This window comes from Perognathus longimembris, chromosome 2, assembly GCF_023159225.1.
Source record: "Perognathus longimembris pacificus isolate PPM17 chromosome 2, ASM2315922v1, whole genome shotgun sequence".
In the NCBI taxonomy this organism is placed as follows: domain Eukaryota; kingdom Metazoa; phylum Chordata; class Mammalia; order Rodentia; family Heteromyidae; genus Perognathus; species Perognathus longimembris.
The window spans coordinates 49,680,363-49,694,620 of record NC_063162.1 but is presented as its reverse complement, the minus strand read 5'-3'; the positions used below and the strand labels follow the sequence as shown (position 1 = coordinate 49,694,620).

Below are 14,258 nucleotides of genomic sequence, written 5' to 3'. Positions count from 1 at the left end.
GCTGGTTTCAGCTACTGGAAAACAGTGTACTTGCTATCTTTCTCCTCTGGTATTTACCTGCCCCTCCCTCTCTTCAGGTCTCTGCTTAAATATCACCTCTGCAGAAGGCCTTCCTTCAGATATCAGATAGCACATATACCCTGTCACTTTTCCTTTTTCCTGTTTATGTATTTTTTCACCATAGCACTTTTAGCCACCTGAAAAGTCAATACTCACCAGGCAAAGATTACAGACACACCTTAGTCCAAAAAAAGTTACTTTTTATTAAACTTTCTTTAGCAAGAAACTATGAACTAGGGAGAGAGGGAGAGAACCTCAACAAGAGGGCACACAGGAGGGGGAGTGGTTAGAACTTTATAACTGGTACTTAACTGTTTTTGTAAATACACCTACCCTTCACTTGGGCCTACAAATAAAAATAAAACCTGACATTCCTGCCTCCATTTTGCATCTGTCTTCTTTGCTGAGTCTCTCTCCCAAAGTCACCCTGGATACTAAAAATGCTAACAAGATGCATAGCATCTTTATGACAGGGGACTGGACTACTTCCAAGAGAGCAGGACAGACCACCCTCCAAAATGAGGACAATTATCAGTACTGATAAGGCTACATTGGAGCAGGAGAAGAAATAATCCTTCCATGGGGACCAGATTGCTCCGCTCAAATAATTATAGTAATAACAACATCCTCTTCTTGCCCAAACCAGCTTGTGTGTGTGTGTGTGTGTGTGTGTGTGTCTAACTGGAATTTGAACTCAGGGCCTCACACCAGCTAAGTAGGCACTCTATTATTATTTGAATAACTTTTTTTTTTTTTTTGCCAGTCCTGGGGCTTGAACTCTGGGCCTAAGCACTGTTCCTGGCTTCTTTTTACTCAAAACTAGCACTCTACCACTTGAGCCACAGTGGCACTTCCAGCTTCTTCTGTTTATGTGGTGCTGAGGAATTGAACCCAGGGCTTTGTGCATGCTAGGCAGGCACTCTACTGCTAAGCTGCATTCCCATCCCCAGTCACTTGTTTTTTATAGTGGTTATTTCCCAAGTTTTGATACTATTTTATGCCTGCATGAGCCAGCCTAGACTGTGATCCTATTTGTGCTTCTACTAGTTGCTGGTATGACAGGTGCATTCCACTGTGTGCGTATGTGTTCGTGTGCGTGTGCGTGTGCGTGTGCGTGTGTGTGTGTGACTGAGCTTCCCTGTAGCTTGGGATGACAGGAATAGTCACCAGTTGAGAGATGAAGTTTCACCCATAAATGTAGCTGGCCTCAAATCTCCAGTCCTACATCTCTGCTTTCAAGTAGTTAGGATTACAGGATTGAGCCACCATGCCTGACTTGCCTCTGGTTTTGAGTCTCATGGTGTGTGTATGGTTTTCAGATTTTGCCCACCAGTAAATTTGTTTGATAGTTTTTGGCTAATCAGTGTATTTGTGTTAATCAATATATTCATTTCAAAGGTTAAAATTACTGAAAATTCAGATGGAAAAAGTTAAAAGTTTACAGGTTTTTAACAAAGTATGATAATTGGCAGTTCTGTCTTTCAGAAAGATTGGCACACCACTGAAATTATAACAGGTACTTAGAAGCTACTTTAGCTCACATGTACTGTCTCCTTACTTGAGCCCACTAACTTACGAAAAGTAGGAGAAAAGCTTGGCATTCCTGCTTCCATTTTATAGCTGCCTCTGTTCTAGGCCATTCACTTGTGGTCACCTTGGAATACAGGAAGAACAGGACTGATAACATCTTTACAAGCAGGAATGGAGGGAACTGCCCACACGGAAAGACCTGTAGTCTCTTTAAAACACTGCCAGGAAACAATGGCTTGACTATCATGGCCAAAATTGCTTCCATCAAGTGACAAGCCATTCTTCAGCTAAAACTGTTAAATAAGGGGCTGGGGATATAGCCTAGTGGCAAGAGTGCCTGCCTCGGATACACGAGGCCCTAGGTTTGATTCCCCAGCACCACATATACAGAAAAAACGGCCAGAAGCGGCACTGTGGCTCAAGTGGCAGAGTGCTAGCCTTGAGCGGGAAGAAGCCAGGGACAGTGCTCAGGCCCTGAGTCCAAGGCCCAGGACTGGCCAAAAAAAAAACAAAAAAAAAACTGTTAAATAATTATGCATACCTCTTGTCCTGCCCCATCACCTTAGCTCTTTGACTATTTAAACCTAAAGCTCCTGTCTGTACCTCAAAGATCGCTGACGATAGGCTTACTTTGCCTCTTCATGTATGGTTCTGGCAAGTAATACCCATTCTCTGCCCTTTTATTTGGTGTGAGGGCAAGTGACTGAATGTGAAACATGACACCCCTGGAGTTTGTGTGATAACCTGGAAAACTGTAATACTCTGCCATAAGGGGTGAGGAGGAAACCAAGACAGTCTCCTGAACCATTGGGCAGGGATATTCCACCAAAGAAGGGAATTACAAATAGGGTAGGGCCTGAGGCGGAGCCATTCCAAGTAACAGGAATAACAGAAGACTTAAGGTAAATTAAGGAGCAAAACAGGAATGCAGTAAATACCGGTTACACCCAGAACCAAGAATTGAACAAGGAGAGAGTAGTCTGGAATATACACCTTGTTTTGCTTCCCTAAATGATTGCTTTGTTTACCGAAGTTTACTGAAATTGTAATTGATATTTGTAATCACTGACCACCAATTCTACTTCTACCTACGTGTGGCTTTTGCCTTTAAAAACCCAGCTGATGGGCCTGGGAATATGGCCTAGGGTCAAGAGTGCTTGCCTCATATACATGACACCCTGGGTTCGATTCCTCAGCACCACATATATAGAAAATGGCCAGAAGTAGTGCTGTGGCTCAAGTGGCAGAGTGCTGGCCTTGAGCAAAAAGAAGCCAGGGACAGTGCTCAGGCCCTGAGTTCAAGGCCCAGGACTAGCCAAAAAACAAACAAAAACACCCAGCTGAATTTGAGGTCAGAGCTGCATTCCTGAACTTTCCTGAGTTGGGGGTGCAGTCTTTGTACAGCCATTAAACTTCTTGCCTGATTGAGTGTTGGTGTGGCTCTTTGGGAATGTGGGATACAACAGTTTGGAACAAGGGTTTAAAACTTTTGTTTCCAAAGTTATCATTGATCGACTATTTATTACCTCTTTGTGTGTATTTGTGTGTGAGTGCATGCACAGGCTGCTCCTAAGGCAGAACCTGAAACTAGAACCTGAGTGCTGTCTTTGAGCTTTTTTGCTAAGGATAATGCTCTACCACTTAGACCATAGCTCTACTTCCAGTTTTTTGTATTTTTTTTTTTTTTTGCCAGTCCTGGGGCTTGAACTTAGGGCCTGAGGACTGTCTCTGGCTTCTTTTTTGCTCAAGGCTAGCACTCTACCATTTGAGCCACAGTACCACTTCCGGCTTTTTCTATATGTGGTGCTGAGGACTCGAACCCAGGGCTTCATGTATACGAGGCGAGCACTTTACCACTAGGCCATATTCATAGCCCAACTCCCAGCTTTTTAGTGGTTAACTGGAACTAAGAGTCTCATAGACTTTCCTGCCCACCCTGGCTTTGAAAAGAAATCCTCAGATCTCAGCCTCCTGAATAGTTAGGATTGAAGTAAGGATTGAGTAAGGTCAGATCTGGCCTGTGCCATCTTGGCCATATGAATTGTAGGATCTGGCATCGTCTTCATGGTTGTGTCTGAATTCCTTGCCGCACCCCCATGTGATAGGGTGTTCCTGAATTCCTGGAGACAGGGAGTTTCCTGTGACCCTGCCCCCTGACCTTACCCTACTTAGGATCAGAGCAGCTCAGGCACCAGGATGCCATGCCACATGTCTCCGTGTTCATGTCCTCTATCCTCTCTCCCGGCTTGTCCCAGGTCACCATGGTGTTCTGCTTCAGCTCTCCATTGGAGCGGAACTGGTTCACTGGTATTGTTTTTGTTCTATCTTTCCTCTCTGGCCTGATTCCTAACAGTTTTAAGTGTATTTGTGGGCTGCAGGCCTTTGTAACAACTGGCTGCCTGCAAACTGTTAATGCTCTAATAAAAACTCCAAGATTCCATCCTTCAAGATGTGGTTTCTTTGATAATTTACCTTACAACAGGAATACAAGTATGAGCAACCCATACCTAATCAATGTGACCACTTTTAAAATACCCATGTACGGGGCTGGGGATATGGCCTAGTGGCAAGAGCGCTTGCCTTGTATACATGAGGCCCTGGGTTCAATTCCCCAGCACCACATATACAGAAAATGGCCAGAAGTGGCGCTGTGGCTCAAGCGGCAGAGTGCTAGCCTTGAGCAAAAAAGAAGCCTGGGACAGTGTTCAGGCCCTGAGTCCAAAGCCCCAGGACTGGCCAAAAAAAAAATACCCATGCAACTTGCTTTTGTAGAAGAGGAATTAAGATTCCATTCTTGGCTAGGGGGTGGGGGGGGAGAATCTCAGTAGTGAAGTACTTATCTAGCATCCAAGAAGCCCTGGATTTGATCCAAGAGCACTTGGGGGGTGGAGGGGGACTGGAAAAAACCTAAGGAAAGGAGAGCAGCTGAACATGGTGGTACATAGCTGTTTAATTCTGGCACTCAGGAGGCTAAGACAAGGAGGATCTCAAGTTTTGAGGCCAGCTTGGGCTAAATAACAAGACCTTGTCAAACCCCATCACACTTCAACTCATCCACACAAAAAGAAACCATGCTTTCCTCTACACAAATGTACAAAAGGTTTAGTGATGCTAAACATCGTTTTGGCAGTGGTGTAGATTAACAGTGAAATACAGATACTGGATCCAAGTAATGCAATCCTGGCATCTTAAGATGGGGACTTTCTGAGCCTCTAGAGGTGATAAAGGACATTCTTTGAATTGCAGATGTGTCCAGAGTTGTTAAGCTCCAGGAAAGAAAGTCTTGCTCCTCTTAGATAATTGGGTCCTGATTGTCCCTGATTATTCCCCTGGATAGTTTGCTCTGCCTATCTATAACACTTGGTAGGTTTAATTTTTTCACTCTGGTTATGTGGTTTTTGCCTTTAAAAGCTTCGTACAAAAGACATTCTGGGCTGCAGGTTTTGGGGACAAGAGTCCATCTGCAGTCGCTGGCTTTCCAGTAAAAACTCCCAATTTGACCTCTCAAAATGTGGCTTCTCTGTTCCTTACAACTGAATTCCCATACAACAGGTAAACTTGTATGTTGCAAATTAGTTGGTATATCTTTTAAAGTTATTCTGATAGGGCTGGGAAGGTGGCTTAGTGGTAGATGGCTTGCCTAGCATGCATGAAGTCCTGGGCCCAATTCCTCAGTACCACATAAACAAAAAAAAGCTAGAAGTGGCGCTGTGGCTCAAGTGGTAGAGCATGGGCCTTGAGCAAAAGAAGCTCCGGGACAGTGCTCAGGCCTTGAGTTCAAGCCCCAGGACTGGCAAGAAGTAAAATAAAATAAAATGTGGCCTTTCTGTTTTCTTGTGACTTAGTTCCAGTACATTTGGGAGTTTGTCTGGGATCCCAGTCAGCCAGTGAGATCTCAGTGCCAAGGGGGGCACTTAGATTCCTTGAAGTCACACTGGCAAACACCTCCAGCAATCTGAGTTACCAGAAGACATGAGACTCCATAGGGTGGGCACGACTGGAGACTTTTCTCAGGGCTCAATGGCTCTCCTGCCTCTCAAGACCACCCTGATGTGGATTTCCAGCAGGCCAAATTTTTGGAGTTCCTAGGGAGACCTCCAGAGTAAGTTTCCGTTTGTCTCTGTTTTCTGTTTGTCTGCTTTTCTGTTTCCAGGGGATCGATCCATCTGGAAATGGAGAAGTAAGGAGAGCAGATGTGCTTGGACACACACTCCCTTCCCTGTATTGCTGACAAGAGTAGAGGGTGCTGGCTCTGGTATAGTTGTGGCTGGAGGTCATCGGACCCCACAGTTGCCCGTGATACTCACTGCAATGAGCAATAAATCCAACTTAAGTCATCCAAGCTGTGTCTTGGGTCTTTGGCATGTTAAGTTATAAATAAGCAAGGTGCAAAGCCATGTTTACATAGGTGTTATATATGTATGTACATATTATATGCATATGTATAGGCTTTGTATGTGATATATTATAGTTGTATAAAATAATTTAAAATACACATTTGCTTGTATATGCATAAATACATAGTTTAAAATGGTGGCCTAAAGACTAGGCATGAAGGTGAGAGAAAGAACTAGCATAAAGCTTGATGTCATGTTCATGAATTATTGATTTAAAGTTAATAATTTCTGAAAAAAGACAGTAAAGCATCACTGTGGAATCAACAGCAAAGAAAATTTAGAATCTTCCAGGGACATTTGTGCTTACTGAATTTCTGCATGAGAGATTTCTACTGTGCTGAAAGTTCCTCAAATTGCATCAATGCTGCCAAAATGCTCTCCAGCTGGGCCTCCAAAATCAGTCTTCATGGAAGAATAGGTTCAAATTTCATACACTTTATAACTACTTCTTAATGAAGGCTGCTGATTAGTCTGTATCAAAAACAATTAAAAACAGATACTCTCTTCATACTGATCCAGGGCTCTTAAAGGCTAGAATATGAATAGTTCATGGGGGTTTCCTATTTCTGGCTCATGTGAACTCTATACACTATGAGCTGAGATCATTTAGCATATAAATATCGACTCCAGCACAGGCCTCAAAAGTACCATTTGGTCATCTTAAAAAGTTATAGCCAATGGAGATAACTTAGTTCCTCAGAGCTCTCTGACCCCAGCTCTCTCCTCCTAACATCTTTGCCAAGACCAGCTCCCATTCCACTTCATGCCTTGAACACAGCACTCTAAGGAGGTTACATTTGCAGACATCAGAGATGTAATTCAGAGTCCAGGGTATATCATACCCTAGATTCATGTTACACCAGCCAGTAGCAGTTGGCAGCTTATGTCTGCAGCGTCTCGACACTTATTGACTAGGGGTAATGGCCTTCACATAAGCTGTGATTAATCCTGGATTCTGAACCAGGGGTCTCTAGTCTTTCCTTCATCTCCAGTTTGGTCTTTTATGGAATTTTACTATCTTAATTCTCTCTTTCCAACTTACACATTTCTGCCCCTTATCTACTGTTCACAAAACTACTTATACCTGTACCCACAAGTTAAACTACAGGCAACAGGACTTTCCAATGCTTCCATTTACAATCAAACACAAACATTTGCCAACATTTCCCTAATACAGACACAAATCAATCTTTTTTTTTTTTTTTTTGGCCAGTCCAGGGGCTTGGACTCAAGGCTTGAGCACTGTCCCTGGCTTCTTTTTGCTCGAGGCTAGCACTCTAACACTTGAGCCACAGCACCACTTCTGGCCATTTACTGTATATGTGGTGCTGGGGAATTGAACCCAGGGTTTCATGTATACAAGACAAGCACTCTTGCTACTAGGCCATATTCCCAGCCCCACAATCAATCTTTAAAAAAAAAACACGTGTATTGTAATTAGAGCCTTCTAGGCCTTAAATCCTGTGCTCAACTTGTCCTTCAAGGAGGGTTCTGCTCAAGTTCCACAAGTGAATTATTTGTGGATATCCCAATCCTTTAGTGAACTCTTACTTGCCCAAGCTACTAGATGAAAATATTGCCTCGGTGATTCCCAAACATTTCCTCCCCTTGAACCAACCTCTACATCTAGATAGATTATTAATTCTCTGGGGCAGAGGGCCTGTTTTACAAACCTAATTCAACTAAAATTTTCAAATTTATGTATTCAGTACTATGCCAGGAAGATTACGGCACTTTCATAATCTGGCCCTTAATGCAACCTATGAGGTAGGTAACTCCTTCCTCTATTTAACATACACAGTTAAAGAAAGCTGAAAGGTAAAACCTGATTGTTAGTGGCAGGAATGTAACTAGAACCCAGATCCTTGGAGCCTAAGACCAGTACATTTTCCATGCCCCTAAGCTGTCTTCTAGATCTGTCCTGGACTTTTCTTTCCTAGAGTTGCCAAGACAAGCTGGGCCAGCACTATGAAGGCCACATATCAGTAGTGATCAAGAAGGCATGTTCAGATATGGATTAAGCTTATGTGGCCCTGTCTCTGTGATAAGTTTAGTACAGCCATGGTTGTAGGCTACTGGGCCCCTAACAAATTTTTCCTTGCCTGCTTCATCATCCTTTCCAAAGCTCATCTCACAGGCTAATGCCACCTTCTCATTTTTGTTTTGTTTTTGTTGCCAGTCCTGGGGCGTGGACTCAGGGCCTGAGCACTCTCCCTGGCTTCTTTTTGCTCAAGGCTAGCACTCTGCCACTTGAGCTACAGCGCCACTTCCGGCTTTTTTCTATATATGTGGTGCTGAGGAATAGAACTCAGGGCTTCATGTATACGAGACGAGCACTTTACCACTAGGCCATATTCCCAGCCCCCGCCACCTTTCATTTAATCCACAATAACCAACAACAAAATATTACATAGTTTGGGATGCACTCTACCACTTAGTGGCAGAGCTCTTGCCTAGCACATTTGAGGTTTCACTCCTTCAGTTTATAGAAAACCTTAAGGACAGAGGGAAATTGTTTACCCAATAGACACAAGTTTCACATACTACAAACCTGCAAAAGTTAAAATTCACTGTATAAAAATTACATGGCGGCTAGATGTTGTGGTGCCAGCACTTGGGAGGCTAAGACAGGAAGATCTCAACTTCAAGACCAGGGGTTACAATAGCAAATCTGAGGCCAGCTAGGACTATATAGCAAGATCCTGTCTCAAAAGCCAAAAAAAAAGAGGGAAAAAATACACACTGCATTAGTAATGCAAAGAACTTGAAACTAAGAAACTGCAAGCCAACTTTGAAGTATTTTATTTTTAGTGTTTTTAAACATTTCAATACAACAAAGATATAAAATAATATATATTAGTTAAATCTGGATTTAATTTAGAATCAAAATTTACTTATGTACAATACTGTGCTTCAGGTATGGCTACCACAGGAGCATTCATATCTTCAAGTAATACTAGCTTCTCTGTGGATGGGAGACTTTTGAGTAGAATTCTTAAAACAAAACATGCCCAAGCTAACTTTATGTCCCCACTATCAGTTTCCACTTCCTTTGTTCCATATCAGAAATATTTCACTGCTGTTAACAATCACAGATATTCTGAATGAAAAATATTAAAATGAAACATTTTAAAGATAATCTTACTGATAATCTTACTAACTGATCATAGTATGGCCTGGCTCTCTTCAGTTGTTCAGACAATCCAGTTCAGATTGAAACTAACATTGTGTTCTTTTCTTTGTACTGGAAACTTCCTTATGCTGAGGCATGGAATACACTGAATAAAAAGTCCTTTGGTTGATTTGGAATATAATGTATTCTAAAACCCAACTTATTGGAAGCTTAAGTAATGGCTTATAGATTTCATATATTTGTGTTAAACTTGATACAAGTAATAATCAGTTACTCAAAATTAGTGTACTTCTGGGATGAGAGGAAGACTACAACTACTTCTATGCTAATGTTCGTCATTCAGAGTCACTTACATAGGGAAACAAACAAAAACCAATTCAATGTGTTTCTCTTCTCATTGATCTCTAGAAGTATTCTGACCTTTGATGTTATTTAACATATCTCCACTATAGAGATATAGGGGTAATTCAGTCTAAATTTTTATAAATATTATTTCTGTAAACTGCCAAGTAAAGTTGGTATTCAAACTTTGTTACTTTGTTAGCTTTCAAATTGCCTAAATGAAATCAATGGTTTAAGAAAGTAAATGTAGGGTGCTGGGGATATGGCCTAGTGGGTTCAATTCCCCAGCACCACATATACAGAAAACGGCCAGAAGTGGCGCTGTGGCTCAAGTGGCAGAGTGCTAGCCTTGAGCAAAAAGAAGCCAGGGGACAGTGCTCAGGCCCTGAGTCCAAGGTCCAGGACTGACAAAAAAAAAAAAAAAAGGAAGAAAGAAAGAAAGAAAAGAAAAGTAAATGTACTAAAGATCTTTCTTGTCTCAAATGCCAGAATACCTTAAAGACTTGACAAAAGAATGTAGGTCATTTTAGTATGAGATAATGCCAGTTGCATTATGTCAGTGAGTTTAAAGAATATGATTAACATTCTTAGCTGGGTGTGGTTACTGGAGCATAGCATATAGTCCTAGCCACTTGAGAGTTGGAGATCGGGAGGACAGAAGTTTGAGGCCAACCCAGACAAAAGAGTTAGGGGAAACCATCTTACCCAATAGCTAAGAGTAGTGTCGCACCTGTCATCTCAACTATATAGGAAATGAAAATAGGAGGATCAAAGTTCAGGCCAGCTGAGCATAAATATGAGACTTTATCTTAAAAATAAAATAAAGCAACAGGGCACAGGAACATGCCTCAAGTGGTAGTGTTTGTCTAGCCAGCTTTTGGCCCCAAATTCAAGTCTTATTATAACCCAAAACAAAAAGAGAATATGGTTAGCATTCTTAAGGATTTTGGACCTAGAATCCTTCAAATGAATGATGAAATTGCTTTTTGTTGAATACAGTCAAAGCAGGCTTATGTTATAAATATGACTTTGTGAATGTATGAATGATACTTTTAAAATATATGCTCCTAAAAGATGGTTTCTTACCAGCTATAAAAGGACTTAATTCGTGTGTTACCCATTTACAAATTAGAGATTCTAGAATTCATGGTCCTAATAGGCAGGTACAGAGTAGGGCAGATCACCACTCACAGTATCAAAGGCTGTGTTCTCAGCAGCTCTCTCAGGCAATAGGTTTGTTTGGGACTGGTCCACATTTATTTAACGGGCTAGTTCTCAGGCCTACCTCATCTACCTCATTGCTTTCTGATTTGGAGATACAGGACTATGTAGAACTAACATATAGAAGTTGCATTTTACCACTTCTGGTCAGGAAGAATTATGAAGAAGATAGCCATGTTGAGAACAATGTAGCACAGGCATATAGGTTTTTTCCTTAAAAAATCTGATGACAATGGCAAACTTGCCTTCTTTAGAACTTCTTCCCTCCACCAACTTCAATTACCTTTCAGTAATACTATACCCTGTTTGATCTTTTAAAAAAGAAAGGATGGAAAAAGGGGGGAAAAGAAAAGAAGCATCACTGCGCTCAGGAACATAGCAAATGGACCAAAGACTTTCAATATAACTTCCAGTGTGCATTCCCAAATCCAAAATTTTCAATTCCTTATGTAGTAAGGAATCAAAGGATAAAGGTGTTTTTCAAAATATGCAAGACTACAACTGCAGAACCAAATACAACATTCAAAAAAAAAAAGTAGACCAAAGTTATGTAGCTTCTCCACCCAGCCACACCCAAAATGTAAACATAAATTCTACCTTCAATACAGTTAACATTTTAACTAGAAAAGCTGTAAAAAACAAAAATCTGGAAATTTCTAGACAAAGCAAAAAAAAAAAAAAAAAAAACAACCCTAAAGTGCGGGTTTCTCATCTAAAAAAATCAACAACTGAAAATAATCTTGTCTCAAAGGTTTCTAAGAAAGAAACGTGATGAAATCCTGTAAACACTGCCTTATAATAATTATTACAACAATTAATGATAAATCTAGCTTACCTTTTTCTCAAACAGATTAGGAGTAAATGCAAGGTTGAAAGTTATAATCCTCACTGCAGTCTGTAGTTAGGCACTCTCAATGTCAATAGCTCTGCAAAGTTAGCTGCATTTATTTTTCTATTTTGTTCTATAATAGAATCCAGATGAAGGAAAGAAGACTGATGTTAGGATATTTACTGTTAACAGCTATTCAACATTTTAAAATTAATGATGACACAGATTTTATAAACATTTTTTTCAAAGGCTAACATCAGTCTCTCCCTAGCTAAATTAAATCCTGCTGTCGTTTGGGGTCGGGGGAGCAGTAACATCTTGTTTCTCCACCCTGGTACTGGGTCTTTAACTCGAGATCTCAAGCTCACTCAGGAGCTTTCTCCCTCACAGCAGTGACTCCAACCTGCTATTTGGTTCATTTGGTTATTCTGATTAATTACAGATGGAGTCTATCAGACTTGTGTCCAGGCTGGCTTCAAACTAAGATCCTCTTGGTCTCAGCTCTGAGTAGCTAGGATTACAAGCATGAGCCACCAGCACCAGGATGTTAATATACTTTGACTTTAAGAGTCAAAATATTCAATGAGCATATGAAAAAAATCCTTCACTCTTTAGCACTAGGTAAAATGTGCTTGCATTATATTTCTTTCCTATCCATTTTGTCTAGGCTCTTCCGTAGCATATATAGAAGGGTTGGGGCTATGACTCAAAGTGCAAAAAATAAAATACTTCACCCAGATAAGGAAAGAGCAGGTTTCTGCTGTGGCCTAATTTTAGACCTCAGTCTGCCAGCATCTTCTGCAATTCCTTGCTTTAAAATGAAATGTAAAAACTACACAATTAATATTGTCACCATCTAAGTCCATTAGTTGGGGATCAACTTCGAATTCCACAGCCATACTAATATACTGTTATTAATGTAAAAATCCCTAAAATTAAAGTGACATGGACTGGGAATGTCGCTTAGTGGTAGAGTGCTTACCTAGCATGCATGAAGCCCTGGGTTTGATTCCTCAATACCACATACACAGAAAAAGCTGGAAGTGGCACTGTGGCTCAAGTGGTGGAATAGTAGCCTTGAGCAAAAGAAGCTCAGGGACAGTGCCCAGGCCCTGAGTTCAAGCCCCAGGACTGGCAAAAAAAAAAAAAAAATTTAAGTGACAAATTTATCAGAGGTTAAATTACTTATTGTACTAAATTTCTGGATTGTAAACAGATGTTAATTTTCCTGATTGCCAAATTAAGACTAATATAAAAATAATGTATATACAAATTTTAAAAAATACAAAGCTATAAAGCTTTCTTTTTTGTATCCAACTATGTCTCAGACTATTTACTTCTGATGGTTAAGAATGAGAAATTTCAAAAACCAAAAAATTAACACTATACCTACAATCTTAACTTTTCAGAAGAAGAAAAAAAAATCTTTGCATGCAAACTTCCCTTACTGACAAGAACTTTAACATTTCATAAAACACTCCTATTTGGCTCATTAAATAACACCATTAAAAAAGCATTACGTTGTGCTGGCATCTAACAATTACAGCACAAATACTTCAGGTCCCTATACCACTTAAATTACAATTTATTATTATGAATGCAGTCATCTTTCCCTCATGAATACTTACTGATGTTCTTACTGAACCTTCAGAACAAAATAGGAATTGCATTTTTGTTGCATCTTTGGTGAAAAATGCTAGCCCTACATTTGCATTAGTGAGAAGGCCAGTGATATCCTCGCTGGTATTTTATCATTTCATGTGTGGCTACTTGCAGTCTCTTGTTTCAGGCTTACTAGTTTGAACTCAGGGCCTAGTATCTGTATACTCTGCTTAAAGATGATTCAGAAGGCAAAAAATATTTGTCGATAAAACATTTTCCAGACAGACAGAGAGACTAATTAGCTCAAAGAACAAGTACTGCTCACTTAGTAAGGTTTTTCTTCTTTTGAAGATAATAAAGAGGTTAAAAAAGTATTGTTTTTAATTAGAGTCCTACTAGAAATCAATAAAAATTCTTCAGCTAACAAACTTTTTAAAGTTGATTTGCTTCAGTTCATTCTTTATGCAAATACTCAACAGCTAAGAGAACAGCCTGACAAGAATCAAACATGAGTATTCCTAAAGCAGAAAACCTCTACTTAAGCTTTCTGTTCAAACTAGGCAAGGACTCTTGATCATTTTCTTTCTTTCTTCCTTCCTTTTTGTCTTCTGTTTTTCTTTCCTTCTTTCTTTCTTTCTTTTTCAAATAATTACAGCCTTGCTCAGAATTAGCAAACTTGTCAACATATAAGCCAAAATGCAATACATTCAGACATCCAGGAACAACCTGGGAGAGAAAGCAAAGTTACACATTTTCAACAACTACTATGTATTTAACCATGAACTCATTACAAAGAAGATACAGTCTTCATCCAATTAGTCTTTTCATTATTGCTGGTTTTGAAAATGGCCAACAATATTCATTAGGTACTGTGCCATTAACATTGCATTCAAAAAAAGAAAACATGGGAAACCAAATTCTTGCTCTCCTACTCTGCTGATAAGCTCTGGTATTCGCCAGAGTATGGTAATACAAAAAGAGTCTTGTTGTTATATAAAAGGCAATAAACACATCAATTGAATAATGTTCGTGGGCAGCCAAGATGAAGAAGATTCCAAAGAGGTTGAGAACCCAGGATAAAGTATGCAAGAAATTCCAGCTTCTTGGTGTATCTAGGGAAAAGACAGAAAGATCATTTTACTTT

General features: G+C 40.1%; 1 protein-coding gene across 2 annotated transcripts in view; it reads right to left on the bottom strand.

Moving 5' to 3' along the window:
- Positions 1 to 13,863: 13,863 nt before the first annotated feature.
- Samd8 (sterile alpha motif domain containing 8) overlaps positions 13,864 to 14,258 on the bottom strand; it is a 46,090-nt gene continuing 45,695 nt past the window's right edge. For both annotated transcript variants that reach the window (XM_048339103.1, XM_048339104.1), the window contains exon 6: positions 13,864 to 14,226. In XM_048339103.1, coding sequence (XP_048195060.1) covers positions 13,922 to 14,226 — 305 coding nt within the window. In that variant the 3' untranslated portion in view covers positions 13,864 to 13,921. The remainder of the gene's footprint in view (positions 14,227 to 14,258) is intronic.